General features: G+C 33.2%; 1 protein-coding gene across 1 annotated transcript; it reads right to left on the minus strand.

Moving 5' to 3' along the window:
* Window positions 1-24: 24 nt before the first annotated feature.
* On the minus strand, window positions 25-9,823 carry LOC140061163 (spermatogenesis-associated protein 17-like). Its single transcript, XM_072107637.1, has 8 exons — window positions 9,688-9,823; window positions 2,357-2,579; window positions 2,157-2,260; window positions 1,843-1,966; window positions 1,525-1,713; window positions 1,281-1,429; window positions 819-948; window positions 25-732 (listed from the first exon to the last, which is right to left on the minus strand). Exons 1-8 carry the CDS (start codon window positions 9,753-9,755, stop codon window positions 649-651), a joined length of 1,071 nt encoding a protein of 356 aa, XP_071963738.1. The 5' UTR covers window positions 9,756-9,823; the 3' UTR covers window positions 25-648.
* Between the last annotated feature and the right edge of the window lie 8,638 nt (window positions 9,824-18,461).

Raw genomic sequence — 18,461 nt, forward strand, 5'->3', positions numbered from 1 at the left:
GATTTTTATAACCTGAAAAGAAATTGGATCAACTGTCATCTGTTTTAATAATAATATTTTCTATCAAGCAAAGTAGTTGTGTATTTAATTTTTTATTATAAAAGAGAAAAGAAATCAGCATCACAAAGAATCATCTTCGCATTTTCAAAAAATCTGATGACTAGAGTAATAAAACCATTGACAGGGTTAAAATGTGGGCAAATCTTGGGTATAAAATTATGTATTTTTACATAAAGGGTAAACTATTGGGCAAGGGTAAACTATTGGGCAAGTCTCACAGCATGGTGAAGCAAGATCATATGTGAAAGTCAAACAAATCAAAATCTTTATCCCCTTTTTTAAATATTATCTTTTAACTTGGAATGCACCTAGTAAAGCACTCTAGAATTCAGGTAAGGAATTACTTTATACGGCCTGAGCCAATTTTTTAATTCAGTTTGAAATTGCCTCATCTTTATAATAACTCTACTACTAGACTATTGTACTATATTTACAATTGAAAATGTCACATTATAGTAGCATTTAAGTCAATACTTGGTGGTAGTCAATTTCTAATTCGGTAAATCATGAAATATACAAACTTGAACCAACATTGTAGTACTTTAAATTATTCTCATTAAGCAATCTAATCTAGGCTTAATGTATAAATTATGGTACAGTTTCCGTGCCTTTAGAATAATTATCGTTTAACTTCTCAAAAACTGGTATTGGTGAGACAACAGGTTGAAATCTCTGCAAGATACAAACAAAGATCAAGTTACAAAAAGCTTCTGCAAAAAGTGATTTAAAGATTTTATTTATTTAGAAAAAAAAAATACCTCTGTTGTAATATTCTTTGTTTCATCTGTATGTCTGTAGAATTTTGTCCCATAAAGTAAATGTCCATAAGCTGATGTTGTGTGTAAAAGAGGTTCATAGTCCCTGTGCCTCTTAGTGCATGGTAAAAATCTGCAATGAATATTATTGGTATCAGTAGTATGCATAGTATAGCAAAATTGTCCATTACATCTTCACAAAACTGAAGTCTGGAGAGCACCGGCTGAATCACCTTTTTCCACCAAGTCAAACATAAATATAACCTTAGACACAATAAATCATTCTCGACACCTTTCACTAGAACTAACAGATCTGGAAATTTCATTATCAACTACTACTATCACAGTCAGATTCAGTCATCGTATACTACTAACAGTAAAACTGTACTATAATAATAAAATAAAACAATAGATAATAATAAACTATAAATAATTGTGTTTCTGTAAATGATTCACTTTACTTACATATTATCATTAACTCTCATGACCCATTCCTTCATTTTCATTGCTTCTCTTGCTTGTTCAACAGATGTAAAAGATGTTGCAACCCTTAGTGTTGGTTGTAATAGTTTGTAACGTTGCTTTATTACTTCTTCTGGTGCACGAAATGGTCCCTGTATTAGTGAGCATGAATGAATAGAATATGTTTTAACAGAATTATGGAAATTGTAGTTTTGTTTTTCGACAGAATAAAGTTTAATAGTCTCACCTGTTGTTTCTGACCTATTGGTGGAAGTGGGGTTGTATGCGGTATTGGCAGCCTTGTTGTAATGGTTTTTCCACATATGTTATCTCTTTTAGGTCTAGGACCTACAGGTGGTCTAGGCTTTACACGTCTTAATAAGAGCTCCATTTCATCTGGGTATGGCTGAAAAGGTGAATTATAGATTCCTGGAACCTAAAATATCAGGAAAAAAAATACTATCCTGTATTGTAATAAGTTTGAAAGTAGATTACATATAAATGTCATGTAATCAAGATTCCTAATCTAAATTCATATTATAATATTATTATTGTTCTCTCTTACCACTTCAGTACTTAACAAGTAATGTTTCTTCTGTGCTTCTGCCTCTAATCTCTCCTTTATCTTTTGCTGTAGTTCTCTTTCAGCTTCTACTGCCTTTAGCTCACTGTACTCCTGCAATTGTTGCCTGTGATTTGATTTTAATTGTTAAAAATCATGGAGAAAACAGATTAAAATCTATAAATGAACTGCAATGAGGATTAGAAAGCTAGTATGTTTTAGGAACATTTTTTTTTGTCCACAATCGAATACCGTAAGGTGGCTCAGTAAAATATGTAAATTAGATAATCTGCATATTTTGGTTCAATCAAACTTACCTAACAAATTCATTTTTAACAACAAGTCCTTCTAGATATTTTTTTCGACTGTAGTAATTATGAATATATTTTCTTGTGTAATAACCTCTCCAAATTTTCTGAATCTAAAAAAAAAAATAGTTTTTGACTTTGGAATACTTAATAATAAAAATATTAATAACAACAACGTCACAATATAAGACCGAACAAAATTTACATACCTGTACAGCCATTACATTATAATAATGTAATCTCATCACCACCATTAATTCTTTAATCAGTACTCTGAATAGAGAACGTCCCAAATAACCTCGCCATACTTTTTGGATTTTTGTTGCACAATGGTGTAAAAACTTTAAATATGCTCGGACTCTAACAGCCCTGAACCATGCTTGTATTTTACCCACAGCTATAAATTCTTCGTCTCGTTTTACTTCGGCAGTTCTGATAAAAAATAAAAAATGACACTGATTTTTTAGTGTAGTCCTAGGCCTAATATTATTAATATTTTGTCAGGTTAGCCTGGTTAGTAATAGATAGATTAGGCCTAGTAGGCCTAAGCCTAGCCTAGACTTGCCGTAAGGGAACAGATGTCAACTGCGTTGTGATTGGTCCTCACATGAACGTAAATAGGCCTAGGCCTAGCCTATATGCTAAATAATTGAGGACCTCGGGCCTCTCTCTCTCTGGCCCTCGTTACCCTACAAACTAAAAAAAAATCTTCTCTAGGGCCTAGAGGGCCTAAACAACAAAACACCCGAAAACAACCATAAACAACTAAAAACAAACCGAAAACAAAATATAATAATCTAAATACCGAAAACAAATTTTGTGTAATATTTTTTTTAATGTCGCCCTCTATTGAAGGGTGTTTCTAAAGACCATAACAGAGAGAATACCGCGCGCGGAAAAGCCAAGGAAGACCCTACGAAATGGTAGGGTGCACAAAATACAACTAAAAATCGTACAATCAATCTATGATAACATTTACTTACACTTACAGAATCTATAAAAATATTTTAATTTTAGTCTTTCGATTTTTGATCCAGAAACCAACGCATTTACTCCTCACAATAATTGTGAATACGTTAATCCATAGTATAGAAAGTAAATTGACTATGGTTAATCGGCCGGTTAATCATGATCAATTTAATTATAGATTTTCAAAGATAATAATACAAAAATGATATTTTTAAGAATATTGATAATATTAGGGACTATAAAGTATATACTTAAAACAAGCTCACGATAAAGGATTCAATAAAATCTATTCAGTAAAATTACCGTAGTCGAGTAAATAACGTTTTTTTCCTTAATCAATTCAGTATTAACTTAAGTGACGAAAACCGGGGACGAAAATGCAAAGTTAGGTAAAATCATGCTTTGTTTTTTAAAAGACTAAACACGAAATGTGTTTATAGATTTTGTAAGTAAATGTAGTCTACGGTGTATTTCATTGAATTTGTACGATTTTGAGTTGTATTTTGTGCACACTACCATTTCGTAGGGTCTTCCTTGGCTTTTGCGCGCGCAGTTTTCTCTCTCTGTATGGTCTTACCAGGGAGTTGTATTTTACCTGAGACAACAGTTTGATTGTTGTCTCAGATTTTACACTACTACCTGGTCTTACCCTCTCTCTGTATGGTCTTAGCTTTAGAAACACCCATCAATAGAGGGCGAGGTATATTCAGAGCGTCATTTCGACGATCGAGCATTCTCTACTTCTACGGAGCGCCATTTATGCATTTATTTACTTCCGAATTAGAAATAGTACTACGGTAGCTGCTCCAGTGGACCAAATTTAGCACTAGTGGAGCGCAGTGATATAAAATAGAAATAAGTCACTGAATTTGAATATCTTTTCGTATGTTAATACACTGTGCTCAAGTGGACCCAATTTGGAGCCAGTGGAGCACAGTTATATAAAATAGAAAAAAGTCACTGAATTTTAATATCTTTTCGTATGTTAATACACTGTGCTCAAGTGGACCCAATTTGGAGCCAGTGGAGCACAGTGATATAAAATAGAAAAAAGTCACTGAATTTTAATATCATTTCGTATGTTAATACACTGTGCTCAAGTGGACCCAATTTGGCGAAAGGAGAGCACAGTGATATAAAATATAGAAATAAGTCATTGAATGTTAATATATTTTCGTATGTTAATACACTGTGCTCAAGTGGACCTAATTTGGCGCCAGTGGAGCACAGTGATATAAAATGGAAAAAGTCACTGAATTTTAATATCTTTTCGTATTTAATATACACTATGCTCAAGTGGACCCGATTTGGAGCCAGGGGAGCACTGTGATATAAAATAGAAATAAGTCACTGAATTTTAATATCTTTTCGTATGTTAATACACTGTGCTTACGTGGACCCAATTTGGCGCGCGCGCGCCAGTGAGCACAGTAATATAAAATGGAAAAAAGTCACTAAATTTTAATATCTTTTCGTCTGTTAATACACTGTGCTCAAGTGGACCCAATTTGGCACCAATGGGAGCACAGGGAAATAGTCACATACAAAAACATCGAGAAAAAATACTTCTGGAATTTAAAAATATTTCAAACTTGGTATATATGTTCAATATCGGTTACTCCATCCGTAAACCAAAAGAAAAAATAGTTTCAAGCCACATCAGTGATTTTAATAACTTGCATTCGCTTAAGATAATACTTATGAAAAAACATACAATTCCGACACATATTATGTTAAACTCTAATAATGATTTTGACAACAAAAAAACGGTTAGGAATTCGATTTTTTCCCTGTAAATTGAGCAAAAATATATATTGAAATCAAGGAGTATTTTTTTTTTACAAAAGAAATGTTTGTATGTTAATACACTGTGCTCCAGTGGATCCAATTTGGCGCCAGTGGAGCACAGAGAAATAGTCACATACAAAAACTTCTAGAAAAAATATTTATCGAATTCAAAAATATTTCAAACTTGGTTTACTACACGTTCAATATCGGTTACTCCATCCGTAATGCAAAAGAAAAAATAGTTTCAAGCCACATTAGTGATTTTAATAACTTGCGTTTGTCTAAGATAAATACTTAAGAAAGAACATACAATTCCAACACATTTTTTTAAACTTTAGCGATTAAAAAAAAGAAAAAAAAAAAAAAGTTAAAAATATGAATTATGTAGTAACATATTGAACGTGTAGTAACCTATTGAACGTATACTACCAAATTTCAAATGTGTAGGACAATATTTTATGACGATCAAAATTTAAAGTTTAAAAAATGTGTTGGAATTCTATATTCTATCATAAATATACATTTTAAACGAACGAAAATTACTAAAATCACTGATATGGCTTGAAACTAATTTTTCTTTTGCATTACGGATGGAGTAACCGATATTGAACTTATATACCAAGTTTGAAATATTTTTGAAATCCAGAAGTATTTTTTCTCGATGTTTTTGTATGATTGTGACTATTTCCCTGTGCTCCACTGGCGCCAAATTGGATCCACTGGAGCACAGTGTATTAACATACGAACATTTCTTTTGTAAAAAAAAAATACTCCTTGATTTCAATATATATTTCTTGGTATATTTTTAATTTAAGTTGCTCAATTTACAGGGAAAAAATCGAATTCCTAACCGTTTTTTTTGTGTAAAAATCATTATTAGAGTTTAACATATGTGTCGGAATTGTATGTTTTTTCGTAAGTAGTATCTTAAGTAAACGCAAGTTATTAAAATCACTGACGTGATTTTGGTTTACGGATGGAGTAACCAATATTGAACAAATATACCAAGTTTGAAATATTTTTAAATTCCAGAAGTATTTTTTCTCGATGTTTTTGTATGTGACCATTTCCCTGTGCTCCCATTGGTGACAAATTGGGTCCACTTGAGCACAGTGTATTGAAATACGAAAAGATATTATAATTTAGTAACTTTTTTCTATTTTATATCACTGTGTGCTCACTGGCGCACGCGCCAAATTGGGTCCACGTGAGCACAGTGTATTAACATACGAAAAGATATTAAAATTCAGTGACTTATTTCTATTTTATATCACTGTGCTCCACTGGTGCAAAATTAGGTCCACTTGAGCACAGTGTATTAACATACGAAAAGATATTAAAATTCAGTGACTTATTTCTATTTTATATCACTGTGCTCCCATGGCTCCAAATTGGGTCCACTTGAGCACAGTGTTATTAACATACAAAAAGATATTAAAATTCAGTGAATTATTTCTATTTTATATCACTGTGCTCCACTGGCTCCAAATTGGGTTCACTTGAGCACAGTGTATTAACATACGAAAAGATATTAAAATTCAGTGACTTTTTTCTATTTTATATCACTGTGCTCCACTGGCTCCAAATTGGGTCCACTTGAGCACAGTGTATTACTATTAACATACGAAAAGATATTAAAATTCAGTGACTTTTTTCTATTTTATATCACTGTGCTCCCCTGGCTCCAAATTGGGTCCACTTGAGCACCGTGTATTAACATAGGAAAAGATATTCAAATTCAGTGACTTTTTTCTATTTTATATCACTGTGCTCCCCTGCCTCCAAATTGGGTCCACTTGAGCACAGTGTATTAACATACGAAAAGATACTAAAAATCATTGACTTATTTCTATTTTATATCAATGTGCTCTCCTGGCTCCAAATTGGGTCCACTTGAGCACAGTGTATTAACATACGAAAAGATATTAAAATTCAGTGATTATTTTAATTTTATATCATTGTGCTCCCATGGCTCCAAATTAGGTCCACTTGAGCACAGTGTTATTAACATACGAAAAGATATTAAAATTCAGTGAATTATTTCTATTTTATATCACTGTGCTCCTCACTGGCGCCAAATTGTGTCCACTTGAGCACAGTGTATTTACATACGAAAAGATATTAAAATTAGTGACTTATTTCTATTTTATATCACTGTGCTCCACCGGTGCTAAATTTGGTCCACTGGAGCAGTTACCGTAGTACTATTTCTAATTCGGAAGTAAATAAAGGCATAAATGGCGCTCCGTAAAAGTAGAGAATGCTCGATCGTCGAAATGACGCTCTGAATATACCTCAAATATTATACAAATTTGTTTTCGGTATTTAGATTTTTTTATTTTGTTTTCGGTTTGTTTTCGGTTGTTTTCGGTAATTATTAGACTAGACTGACCCCTTCGAATTAATTTAAGCCCAGACAGAGGGTAGGCCTCTAGATAGTAGGCCTAGCTAGGCTTACTTATTATACAGGCTAGGCCCGCCTAGTTAGGCCTATTATTATTACGGTACTAGCCTCCTAGCTAGGCTAGGTAGGAAGGGCCTCGCGGATTACGGTCGAAGCGGCCGCCAACCAAAGCGGCCTCTAGTTCAATAACGGTAATTTGTATGGAACGCCGTGTGCGCTTTGATTGTCGTTGTTGTGTCATTTTTGATTGTCATTGTTTCGATCGTCAGGTTTTTTTTTCCTCGGACGTAAATAACAACTTACATTATTAATATTATGTAATATATTCTCTTTTTTGACAGATTGAATGTGATACCTTCTTTTAAACGAAATGGCGAATCGATGATTACTTACTTTAACTGTTCTAAATGATATATATGTTTAATAAAGTCAATAAAAAACATTGTGGTGTTTTTATTGTATAATATATAATATGCCAATTATTAAGAATAATATATATATTTTTTTCAATAAAATATATCAAATCAAAATATATATATTTGTTATTGTATATTAATATATTAGTAAAGTAACTACTGTTAGTAGTACGTGTTCGCAAACATAATTTAATTACAATAACATGATGACATCAATTTATTTATTTAATATCCTAAATTGTTTTATACCTTCAGATATATAAATATTGATCAATTTAAAATTAGTTTTAAATACCTGTACTAAAATAAGACGCAAGTGCCTGTACGGTACGGTAATTAATTACGTGAATTTCTGCCAATAACTCGACTGGCGGCCGGCCAGGAATAGTGCTGTAGAAGGTCGCGTTTTCGTCTTCACGTTGCTTCATTGAAAACACAAACAATGTATTACAATGGAATAACACTTAAATGTATAACACACCCTATTACTAATAATAAAAACCAAAATTCGATAGTACAGTGTAAACGAGATATAAATATTCGACAATACCGTACGTAACTTATTATTGCAATACTGTATAAAGATTCGATGTAAATGAGATATAAAGATTCGGCAATACCGTACGTAAATTATTAATGCAATACTGTAAAGATTCGATGTAAATGAGATATAAATATTCGGCAATACCGTACGTAAATTATTAATGCAATACTGTAAAGATTCGATGTAAATGAGATATAAATATTCGGCAATACCGTACGTAAATTATTAATGCAATACTGTATAAAGATTCGATGTAAATGAGATATAAAGATTCGGCAATACCGTACATGAATTATTAATGCAATACTGTATAAAGATTTGATGTAAATTAGATATAAATATTCGGCAATACCGTACGTAAATTATTATTGCAATACTGTATAAAGATTCGATGTAAATGAGATATAAAGATTCGGCAATACCGTACATGAATTATTAATGCAATACTGTATAAAGATTTGATGTAAATGAGATATAAAGATTCGGCAATACCGTACGTAAATTATTATTGCAATACTGTATAAAGATTTGATGTAAATGAGATATAAAGATTCGGCAATACCGTACATGAATTATTAATGCAGTACTGTATAAAGATTCGATAGTATGTAAATGAGATATAATTCGGCAATACCGTACGTAAATTATTATTGCAATACTGTAAAAAGATTCTATGAGATACAAGGATTCAGCAATACCGTACGTAAATTATTAATGCAATACTGTATAAAGATTCGATAGTATGTAAATGAGATATAAATATTCGCCAATACCGTACGTAAATTATTAATGCAATACTGTATAAAGATTCGATAGGAGAGTGCTCAAGAAACGTCGGGTCAAGAGGATAAAATAAACAAATAAATAAATAGTACGTAATAAATGAGACATAGAGGTTCAATAGTATGTAGATTATGATGCAAACGTAAATTATTAATGATTCGATAATATATAATGTAAATATATTTAGTTAGTTATTAATATTAAAATACAAATAAAATATACATTGATTTATCCGCAGGCAAACTTAATTATTATAGAAATATAAAGATTCGATAGTACATGATTTGGCTTATATTTATTGGTTTGACCATACACACAGCTGTAACTCAACTCGCCATAGGCCATGGCGTTGACAACGACAATCAAAGATTAAAGCGCACATGGCGTTCCATACAAATGACGATATTAAACTGGCGGCCGCTTTGGTTGGCGGCCGCTTCGACCATACTCCCTAGGGCCTAGGCCTAAAACAAAACAGGCCTAGGTCTAGGCCTAGCCTATCTAGGCCTATATAGGCGGCCTAGGCTAGGCCTACTTACTGCTGTGTAGAGGACCTCTCTAGTAGTAGACTAGGCCTAACTAGGCCTAGAGGCCTAGGTTACTCTATCTAAAAAAAAACCAAATAAAACTAATTACCTATTTCTTTTAAAAACCTGCTCTATTATTATAGTTTTTCTATTCATAAGATGTACCACTTTTGCCATTTTCGACGTCGTCGACGACACCACCGAGACGGTCGACGATCGAAGGAAGAAGGTTATTGTTTTTCGTGTTGCCATGCAACAAGAAAGGTCATGATGTAAAACGTTTGCGAAATATTGTATGTGTGATTAATAATAATTTTGTAGAAAATTGAATCAAATACAAATGGAATGATGGTTAATATTTAGTTGCAGTTGTAATTGTAACAAAACCGTTCCTGGCTTAATTACACAAGACAAGATAATTGTCCACCTAAAAATATATATTTTTACAATTTTTTTGTTAAATAGTTGGATCGAAAAAAAATATTTTGGCCTACTAGTGTAGGCTGGTATGTCGTTTATATGAATGTCGTGTATATTTTTTGTTAAAAGCAAACTTTGACTTTATTTCATATCTTGATAATATAAGGAATGAAAAAAAATATGTTGCCATTTTTTCAAAAGACATTTAAAGGACCAAATTCAAGATGGCCGCCAACATTCAAATAAAGGCTGGTTTCCTGTCGACGTAAGAAGTCGAATTTTGTAACGATTCTTGCGTTTTATACGTTTCTTACGTCTCTTACGAAAGTTGAGAAAAAATTGACGTCGTTGACGTTAGTCAAGATCGTGTCGGGCCGCAGAAAAACATCTGTAGTTATGCTGCTCCCGAAAGTTGAAATTTTAGCTGTGAAACACACGTCGTATGCTTACGTCGATTTTAGTGTTGTTACGAAAGTTGAAATTTTTTTCTTACGTCGGTCAGATTTATGACGTATTTGAAACAACATCTCTGATTGGTGTTTCTTTTTAGAGCGGGTTTTATCATTTTTCGCGCGAAATGTTGAATGATGTTATTGTACCTGTAGCTACTCAGCATCAGTGTCAGTGCAACTCAGCATCAGTGTCAGTGCAGCACACCAACATATTATTTTTAGTAGATAGGCTAGGCCCTAGTATTAGTAATAATACTTAATTAATACTGTACTAATAGGAATTGATTTGACCAAAATCTAATCAAACTAGCCTATAAGGAGCCTAGGCTAGTAGGCCTATGTATTATTGTATGAATCAAAATATGAATGAATTATCCTGGCCCTTTAGGCCTAGCCTTAAATAGTTTTCAAAATTAAAAAAAGGCAAATCATTTCGGGATTCCTATTATTATTAGACCACCTAGGCCCTAGGCTATGCCTCGGCCTATGGGCCCAGGCATACTCTAATCGAGCATGAGATAGTACTACCGCAGTAAGATACCCATTATTTACAGGCCTATAATAAGAATAAATTTAACAAAACAATATAAATTATACAAAATCAAGCAAACAATTTTTTTTTAAAGTTACATAATAATATTATATTGCTAAGGGGCTTTCTATATCTTATCTTGTTGCAAATGTTCATTTTCGTGACGTTTCTACCGATGCTGATTGTTTATTGCACGTCCATAAATAAGAGTATTAGATTTTGATATGAGTTGTAAACTCCCTGATTAGAACATTATTAGGCCTATATTGACACTACTGTGCATTTGTAAAGTATGTACAACATCGTAAAGTGGGCTAAAATTATAGTAGTAAATACATACAAATGTTATTGTCCGGCTTTATTTCACTATAAGGACATACACATTACGTCATAACTCTTGTCGCTCATTGGTTGCTTGTTACGATTGCGCTTACGTCTCTTGCGAAAGTTGACTTCAAGTCAACTTTCGTAAGAGACGTAAGAAACGTGACGCAAGGGCGTTCATTCAAGCGTAAGATCAAAAATCCCGGTTTCCTGTAAAATCGGAAGAAAACGTCGTAACGCAACAATTGTTAGGTCATCGGTTTCCTGTAAAATCGTTTGTCGTTACCATTTTTCTTACGTTGCGTCGATTTTGTAAATTTTGGATCGTAATCGGTTTCCTGTAAAATCCGCATTTCTTACGACAAATCGACGTAGTCGCAACAAAAGTGATGTTCTTACGTCGACAGGAAACCAGCTTTAACCCTATTAAAAATCAGAATATCACCAATAATATAAATTATGAATGTGGAACAAGTCCGTTTTGATGGTATTACTGTACCCATTATACAATCCTAACTATGTAAAGCGATAATCTGTCGGCCATCTTGGATTTCAAAATGGCCGCCACTAAAAATTAAATTCTTTAAATATTTTTTTTTTAAATATGTGTGCATAAATTGTTGTTTGTACACAATGTTCTAAAATTGTCACTTCTCACAGGATTGTAAATTGTAAATATAAGGCTAAAGTTGTCAATGTCCTCTATATAACAGATATATAATACCCCACTATGACTATTAAATTAAATAATCGTTCAAAGTTGGAGTTGCAAAAGTATGAAACAACTTAACAATTTATATCAAATATTCAACAACAATTACGTCTAACTAGAGGGTTAGACCTCTAGTTTGCTCGCTCTCCTCTAGGAAGTGTAATCGAAGGTTCTCGGAATGATAATGACTCGGGTAAAAAGGTTTTACAAGGACGTTCTCCTTGTACGTTTTCTGTCGGTTACCATTATTGAAAATACTTGACATTCGAAAAACTAAACCTACTCTGTTTCACAGTGTCTTAAATGATTAATAACATTTTAAAGTATAGTGTTTATTGTTTTTATAGGGCGGAGGTGGGGAGGCAGAGTTCATTTGAGGGAGATGCTTATTCGAGGGATTTTTTAGTTTTAATAACATCGTAACATTTATAATTAAATAAAATCCTCTAATAGATATGAAAAGTGGTAAAAAATTATAGCAAATGCTTGGTAAATTATAGTTAACAGTGTAATGAATTCTATTATAAATAGTATATACAATATTGTGTGTATAATTAATGTGGATGGGCGTTTATTAGATAGTTGGGTAGGGGGGTGGGTGGGTGTAGGCGATTATTATTCAAAGTGATGTTTTATTGGGGAGGCGTTTATTCAAATAAATACCATCATAATACATTATTTAATTTAAACATCTTTTGAAACTAACTTCCGCGACAGTCTAGGCCGTTTCGGCCCAAGAAGGAAGATGTTTTAGACGGCTTGCAATATGGGCCCTAATGGGACACAGATAGCCTACAGTTATTCCTGCCAGCTTACTCAATAAAACTCGGCTATCGGGATTTTATTTTTTAACTACTGTACCTTCACACGCGCGGTCCGATCCGAAAATAAACAAAAAACTAAAATAGCTATAGCCACTAACGACCAACTTAACTGAAACCAGGTAGTTGCAAGGTGAACCTGTGAACTCATCGTGAACCCGGAAATTACTTTGACCGCGTACAATTGAAATTGAGTTGAAATCTACCGATGAATCAGAAATTTTGTTTTAAAACTCTTTATAATATATTCCTAAGATAGAAATATGGAACAATATCGTAATAGTGAAAACTGTTTTACATTTTGCGGTACACCTGAGATAGTTCTGGTAGGTATCCAAGGCAGAAATTTGTTACAAAGTTTTTCCATTGTGCTCGCCTATGTCAGAATTAACCATAATTTATATATAGATTCTAAATCACAGATCTCATTTCTTTTCATGAAACTGAAACTTGACAGGAGACAGGACCACAATATAAAACAAGTGCATTTATACCTTATTGTGAAATCCTGTACAAATATGTTAAATAATAAATGCGTTATTGCTATGTAATTCAATGTCTGAACCTTCAGGGCCATAGTCACCAGTATGGTTGGTAAGTTTTCAACCTGTCAACGTTTGGCAGAAGCTTGAAGGAAATACAGATACAGCTCTGCCTATAAATAACCTTGTAAATGAATGAACTCCTACTTCTCATCTTCTACAATCTCAACCAATTTCATTAGATATGTACCCCATACAGACAGACCAGCATTATACACTGGTTTGATGAGTGCACATGGTTGTGGTATAAAAACTCATGTACTAGGGAAAGACAAGAATGCCTGGTGATGACTCTTGCCCGAGATGAGTGGAGGTGGACAGAGATGACATCAAAAAGCAATTATTATATCGACCCGGTGAACTATATGGCTTTTGGACATTGTGAAAATAGTGTTGAGGCAAGTGCTTTTGTTGAAACTGAACTTGTATTACCTATACAACCAGTGACACAAATATCTTAAATGGAAAACATCTCTAAAGGACAGAAGAACACAAATTCTGCTTTCTCTCTACAACTTGCTTCTACAAATTCAGACAGAGAAAGAGATTCTAAGTTAAGTATCATTTTGTTTGAAAGAGGCTGATCATAAAGATATTAACTTGAATACAGAGAGTCGACGAAATCTAAATGATGTGGTTAAACTACATCCCTATTATGTATATGAGAGGACATGTATGCGTGGGACTTGCTGAATTTACATCAATTGACCAGGGTCATTGAGCGTGGTATCATTGGAATAACACAAATTAATGATTTCATCAGAGCTGGCAAATCTAGTTAACATTTAAAGAGAGATGATATCCCGATTAATGAAGAATGCTGCAATTCGCACAAAGGTGTTTGTTGGCCATGGCATGATGAAATTGGACAGAAAATGTTTGAGGCATTGGTAAAAGTCTTGTAGAAGGCAAACTGTCTATATGGGATCCTAAGAAAAAGACGAATATTGGCAAAATATATATATGACGGTGAATACAGGTGACAAACTTATCAAAGTAAAAGAAGACTCCTATAGAGATTATTTGCCGGTGAAATTAGGTATTTCAGTTATTTTGCCAATTTGTTTCTGAACAAGGTTGTTGGGAACGCAGATCAGTCTGTGGAAGTTCGATGGATACAGTAGTAGAGAACGAAGGAAGGTCAACTTACTGTATCGCATTCAAGATTAGAAATATTTCATTGAAGGACTTTGGCAGAGTTAGTTGTCATTTAACTGAAGAAGTTTATGAGATGTTTTAATATGAAGAAGTGTACTGTCAGTACTGTAGACCTCCTGATGGTCAACATTTTGTGTTAATCACCATGTTGTTGTCATAAGCACGTCATTTTGTGTATTTCAATCTAATTTTATTTAACTTATACAAGTTTTAATAAGAAATTTAACCCATTATTAAAAAATGGCGGCCATTTTAAAATTCAAAATGGCCGACATTTTGTGTTAATCACCAATGTTGTTGTCATAGGCCTATCATTTTATGTGATTTCAATCAACGTCATAACTTGCACATATTTTAATAAGAAATTTAATCCATTTTTAAAAAATGGCGGCCATTTTGAAATTCAAAATGTCAGAATACTAATGAATATAGGTTTATAATAATTCTTATATAGCAGAGAACCCATATGAACTTAAAATATTATTCATAATGGGTGTTACTTTGTCCAATATGGTACATTTATTGGATATTTTACGTATTGGCGGCCATCTTGGATTTGACACCCTTAAGCTTTTTTAAAAAAATGGCAACATATTTTTTTCATTACTTTACATCCTAAAGACACTAAATCAGCTGGAATTTTGCTTTTAACAAAAAAATGACACGAAATTACATAGTGGCCTACACTATACCTAAAAAAATTGTCTGCCAGCAGATAGGTTTTTGGTTGAATTTAACCGTTTATTTTGTCATTTTATAAGCGAAATATTATTTTTTCGGGGTTTGTTTCTTCGAGAAAAGGTTATTTTATTCAAACTGTCTTTATTTACAAAACAACATTTTCTGTTATTGCATCTTAATTTTACATAAGCTCTGTCTATACTATTAAACTAGTTTTACAAAAGTGTGTGATGTGCCTAAATATGGTAGTGATATGACATCATCATGTCCATATGGGCACATGGCATTTTTGTTGTTAAATAAAGTTTGAGAAAAAATATGATATGCCATAGTTTGATTGTAATAAGTGCCTACTTCATCATGATCTCCTCAATTATATTGTAGGCTACACAAAATGATGATTGATATGACAAAATGTTGGAAGAGTAGATCGAATGAGCATCGACGCGTGTTACTAACACAAATGCCATGGGTGCGAATCCCACTGGTTTGAGTCAATTGAAGCATACAGTGGATGGAAGAAGTTAAAGCTATACGAGCTTCTATTTGTGGGATTCACAGAACTATCAAATACATATTGTTATTAATAGGCCCATGCTTAAATGTCCAGAAACAAGTTAAATGTAATTGAAAGAGTACAACGTCGTGCGACTAAATTAGTTCCATGTATCCGTTCATATTCATATGAAGATCGACTAAAGCTTCTTGGCCTAACAACCTTGTACGACAGAAGAATTCGAGGTGACCTGATTGAAGCATATAAAATTTCGAGGGTGTAGCCAAGGATGACTTTTTCCAAATGAGAAGTAACATTAGCCGAATTACTCGAGGACATCACCTGAGATTTTTCAAGCCTATTTTCCATAAAGGATTGAACTGTAGAAGACATACCTTCTCGCAACGAGTAATAAACCATTGGAACAGTTTACCAGCTGACATTGTTAATTCTGAGACCACTAACACCTTCAAGAATCGCATCGACACAATGTAGTTGATATGGGGTTAAAAAGGCATTCGCCTAAACTTTCCCATTATAACTAAACTAAACTAAACTAGAACAATAAGTATTGATAGCGTACACCTTAATCATTAATATTTTAAAATTACAGACTATATCTTGATTAAATATTGTTAACATTTTCCATGCGTTTTTCCCAGAGTGTCAGTAGTTGTTTTTCTCCTTCCCTTATTATGTGTCCAAGATATTTAATTTGTCTTTTAATTTCTTTTAGCAGACTCCGATGATATTGCATTATGTTGAAAATGTCTATACATTTTGACAACCTGTCTCTCAATGAAACTTTAAAACTTTAAATTATTTTTAATGAACAATACATTTAAATTTGCATATTTATATACTAAAAAGATAATAAACCTATTTCTATGCTTTATAGAATCATATTCTTTTATATTTCAAATGCTCTGCGTGATGTTCGACCTGTTCAATATTCATTGTTCTCTTGTTAAAGGCATTATGGGCGTGCCATAGATACTTTGTTTGGTTGACCTCCATGAACCGTGAACGACCTCGTGAACGAGGTATATTCAGAGCGTCATTTCGACGATCGAGCATTCTCTACTTCTACGGAGCGCCATTTATGCCTTTATTTACTTCCGAATTAGAAATTACTACGGTAACTGCTCCAGTGGACCAAATTTAGCACCGGTGGAGCACAGCGGATATAAAATAGAAATAAGTCACTAATTTTAATATCTTTTCGTATGTAAATACATTGTGCTCAAGTGGACACAATTTGGCGCCAGTGAGGAGCACAGTGATGCAAAATAGAAATAAGTCACTGAATTTTAATATTATTTCGTATGTTAATAACACTGTGCTCAAGTGGACCCAATTTGGAGCCAGGGGAGCACAATAATATAATATAGAAATAAATCACTGAATTTTAATATCTTTTCGTATGTTAATACACTGTGCTCAAGTGGACCCAATTTGGAGCCAGGGGAGCACAGTGATATAAAATAGAAATAAGTCAATGATTTTTAGTATCTTTTCGTATGTTAATACACTGTGCTCAAGTGGACCCAATTTGGAGCCAGGGGAGCACAGGAAGAGTGATATAAAATAAGACACTGAATTTTAATATCTTTTCGTATGTTAATACACTGTGCTCAAGTGGACCCAACCCAATTTGGAGGCAGAGGAGCACATGTGATATAATAGAAAAAAGTCACTGAATTTTAATATCTTTTCGTTTGTTAATACACTGTGCTCTGTGCTATGCCTCTTTAATGTATATAATCATAGTATTTATATTACTTATTTACATTGTTTTATGTTTTATTGTATGCTTTGAGTGCTGGTGTGGCACGCCTTATGGCGACAGTGGTCCTTCGACCTCTTTTGCCACTCCTTGGCACACTCAAAGTCTATGTATTGTTTTAATTGCTAAAATTAATAAAATAAAAGTGGACCCAATTTGGGGCCAGTGGAGCACACCACAGTGATATAAAATAGAAAAAAGTCACTAAATTTTAATTTTCGTATGTTAATACACTGTGCTCAAGTGGACACAATTTGGAGCCAGTGGAGCACAGTGATATAAAATAGAAATAAGTCACTGAATTTTAATATCTTTTCGTATGTTAATACACTGTGCTCAAGTGGACCCAATTTGGAGCCAGTGGAGCACAGTGATATAAAATAGAAATAAGTCACTGAATTTTAATATCTTTTCTTATGTACACTGTGCTCAAGTGGACGCGATTTGGAGCCAGTGGAGCACAGTGATATAAAATAGAAATAAATCACTGAATTTTAATATCTTTTCGTATGTTAATACACTGTGCTCACGTGGACCCAATTTGGCGCGCGCGCCAGTGAGCACAGTAATATAAAATAGAAAAAAAGTCACTAAATTATAATATCTTTTCGTATTTTAATACACTGTGCTCAAGTGGACCCAATTTGGCACCAATGGGAGCACAGGAAAATAGTCACATACAAAAACATCGAGAAAAAATACTTCTGGAATTTAAAAATATTTCAAACTTGGTATATTTGTTCAATATCGGTTACTCCATCCGTAAACCAAAAGAAAAAATAGTTTCAAGCCATATCAGTGATTTTAATAACTTGCGTTTGCTTAAGATAATACTTACGAAAAAAACATACAATTCCGACACATATGTTAAACTCTAATAATGATTTTTATAATAAAAAACCGGTTAGGAATTCGATTTTTTCCCTGTAAATTGAGCAATTTAAATTTAAAATATACCA

Source organism: Antedon mediterranea, chromosome 10 (assembly GCF_964355755.1).
Source record: "Antedon mediterranea chromosome 10, ecAntMedi1.1, whole genome shotgun sequence".
In the NCBI taxonomy this organism is placed as follows: domain Eukaryota; kingdom Metazoa; phylum Echinodermata; class Crinoidea; order Comatulida; family Antedonidae; genus Antedon; species Antedon mediterranea.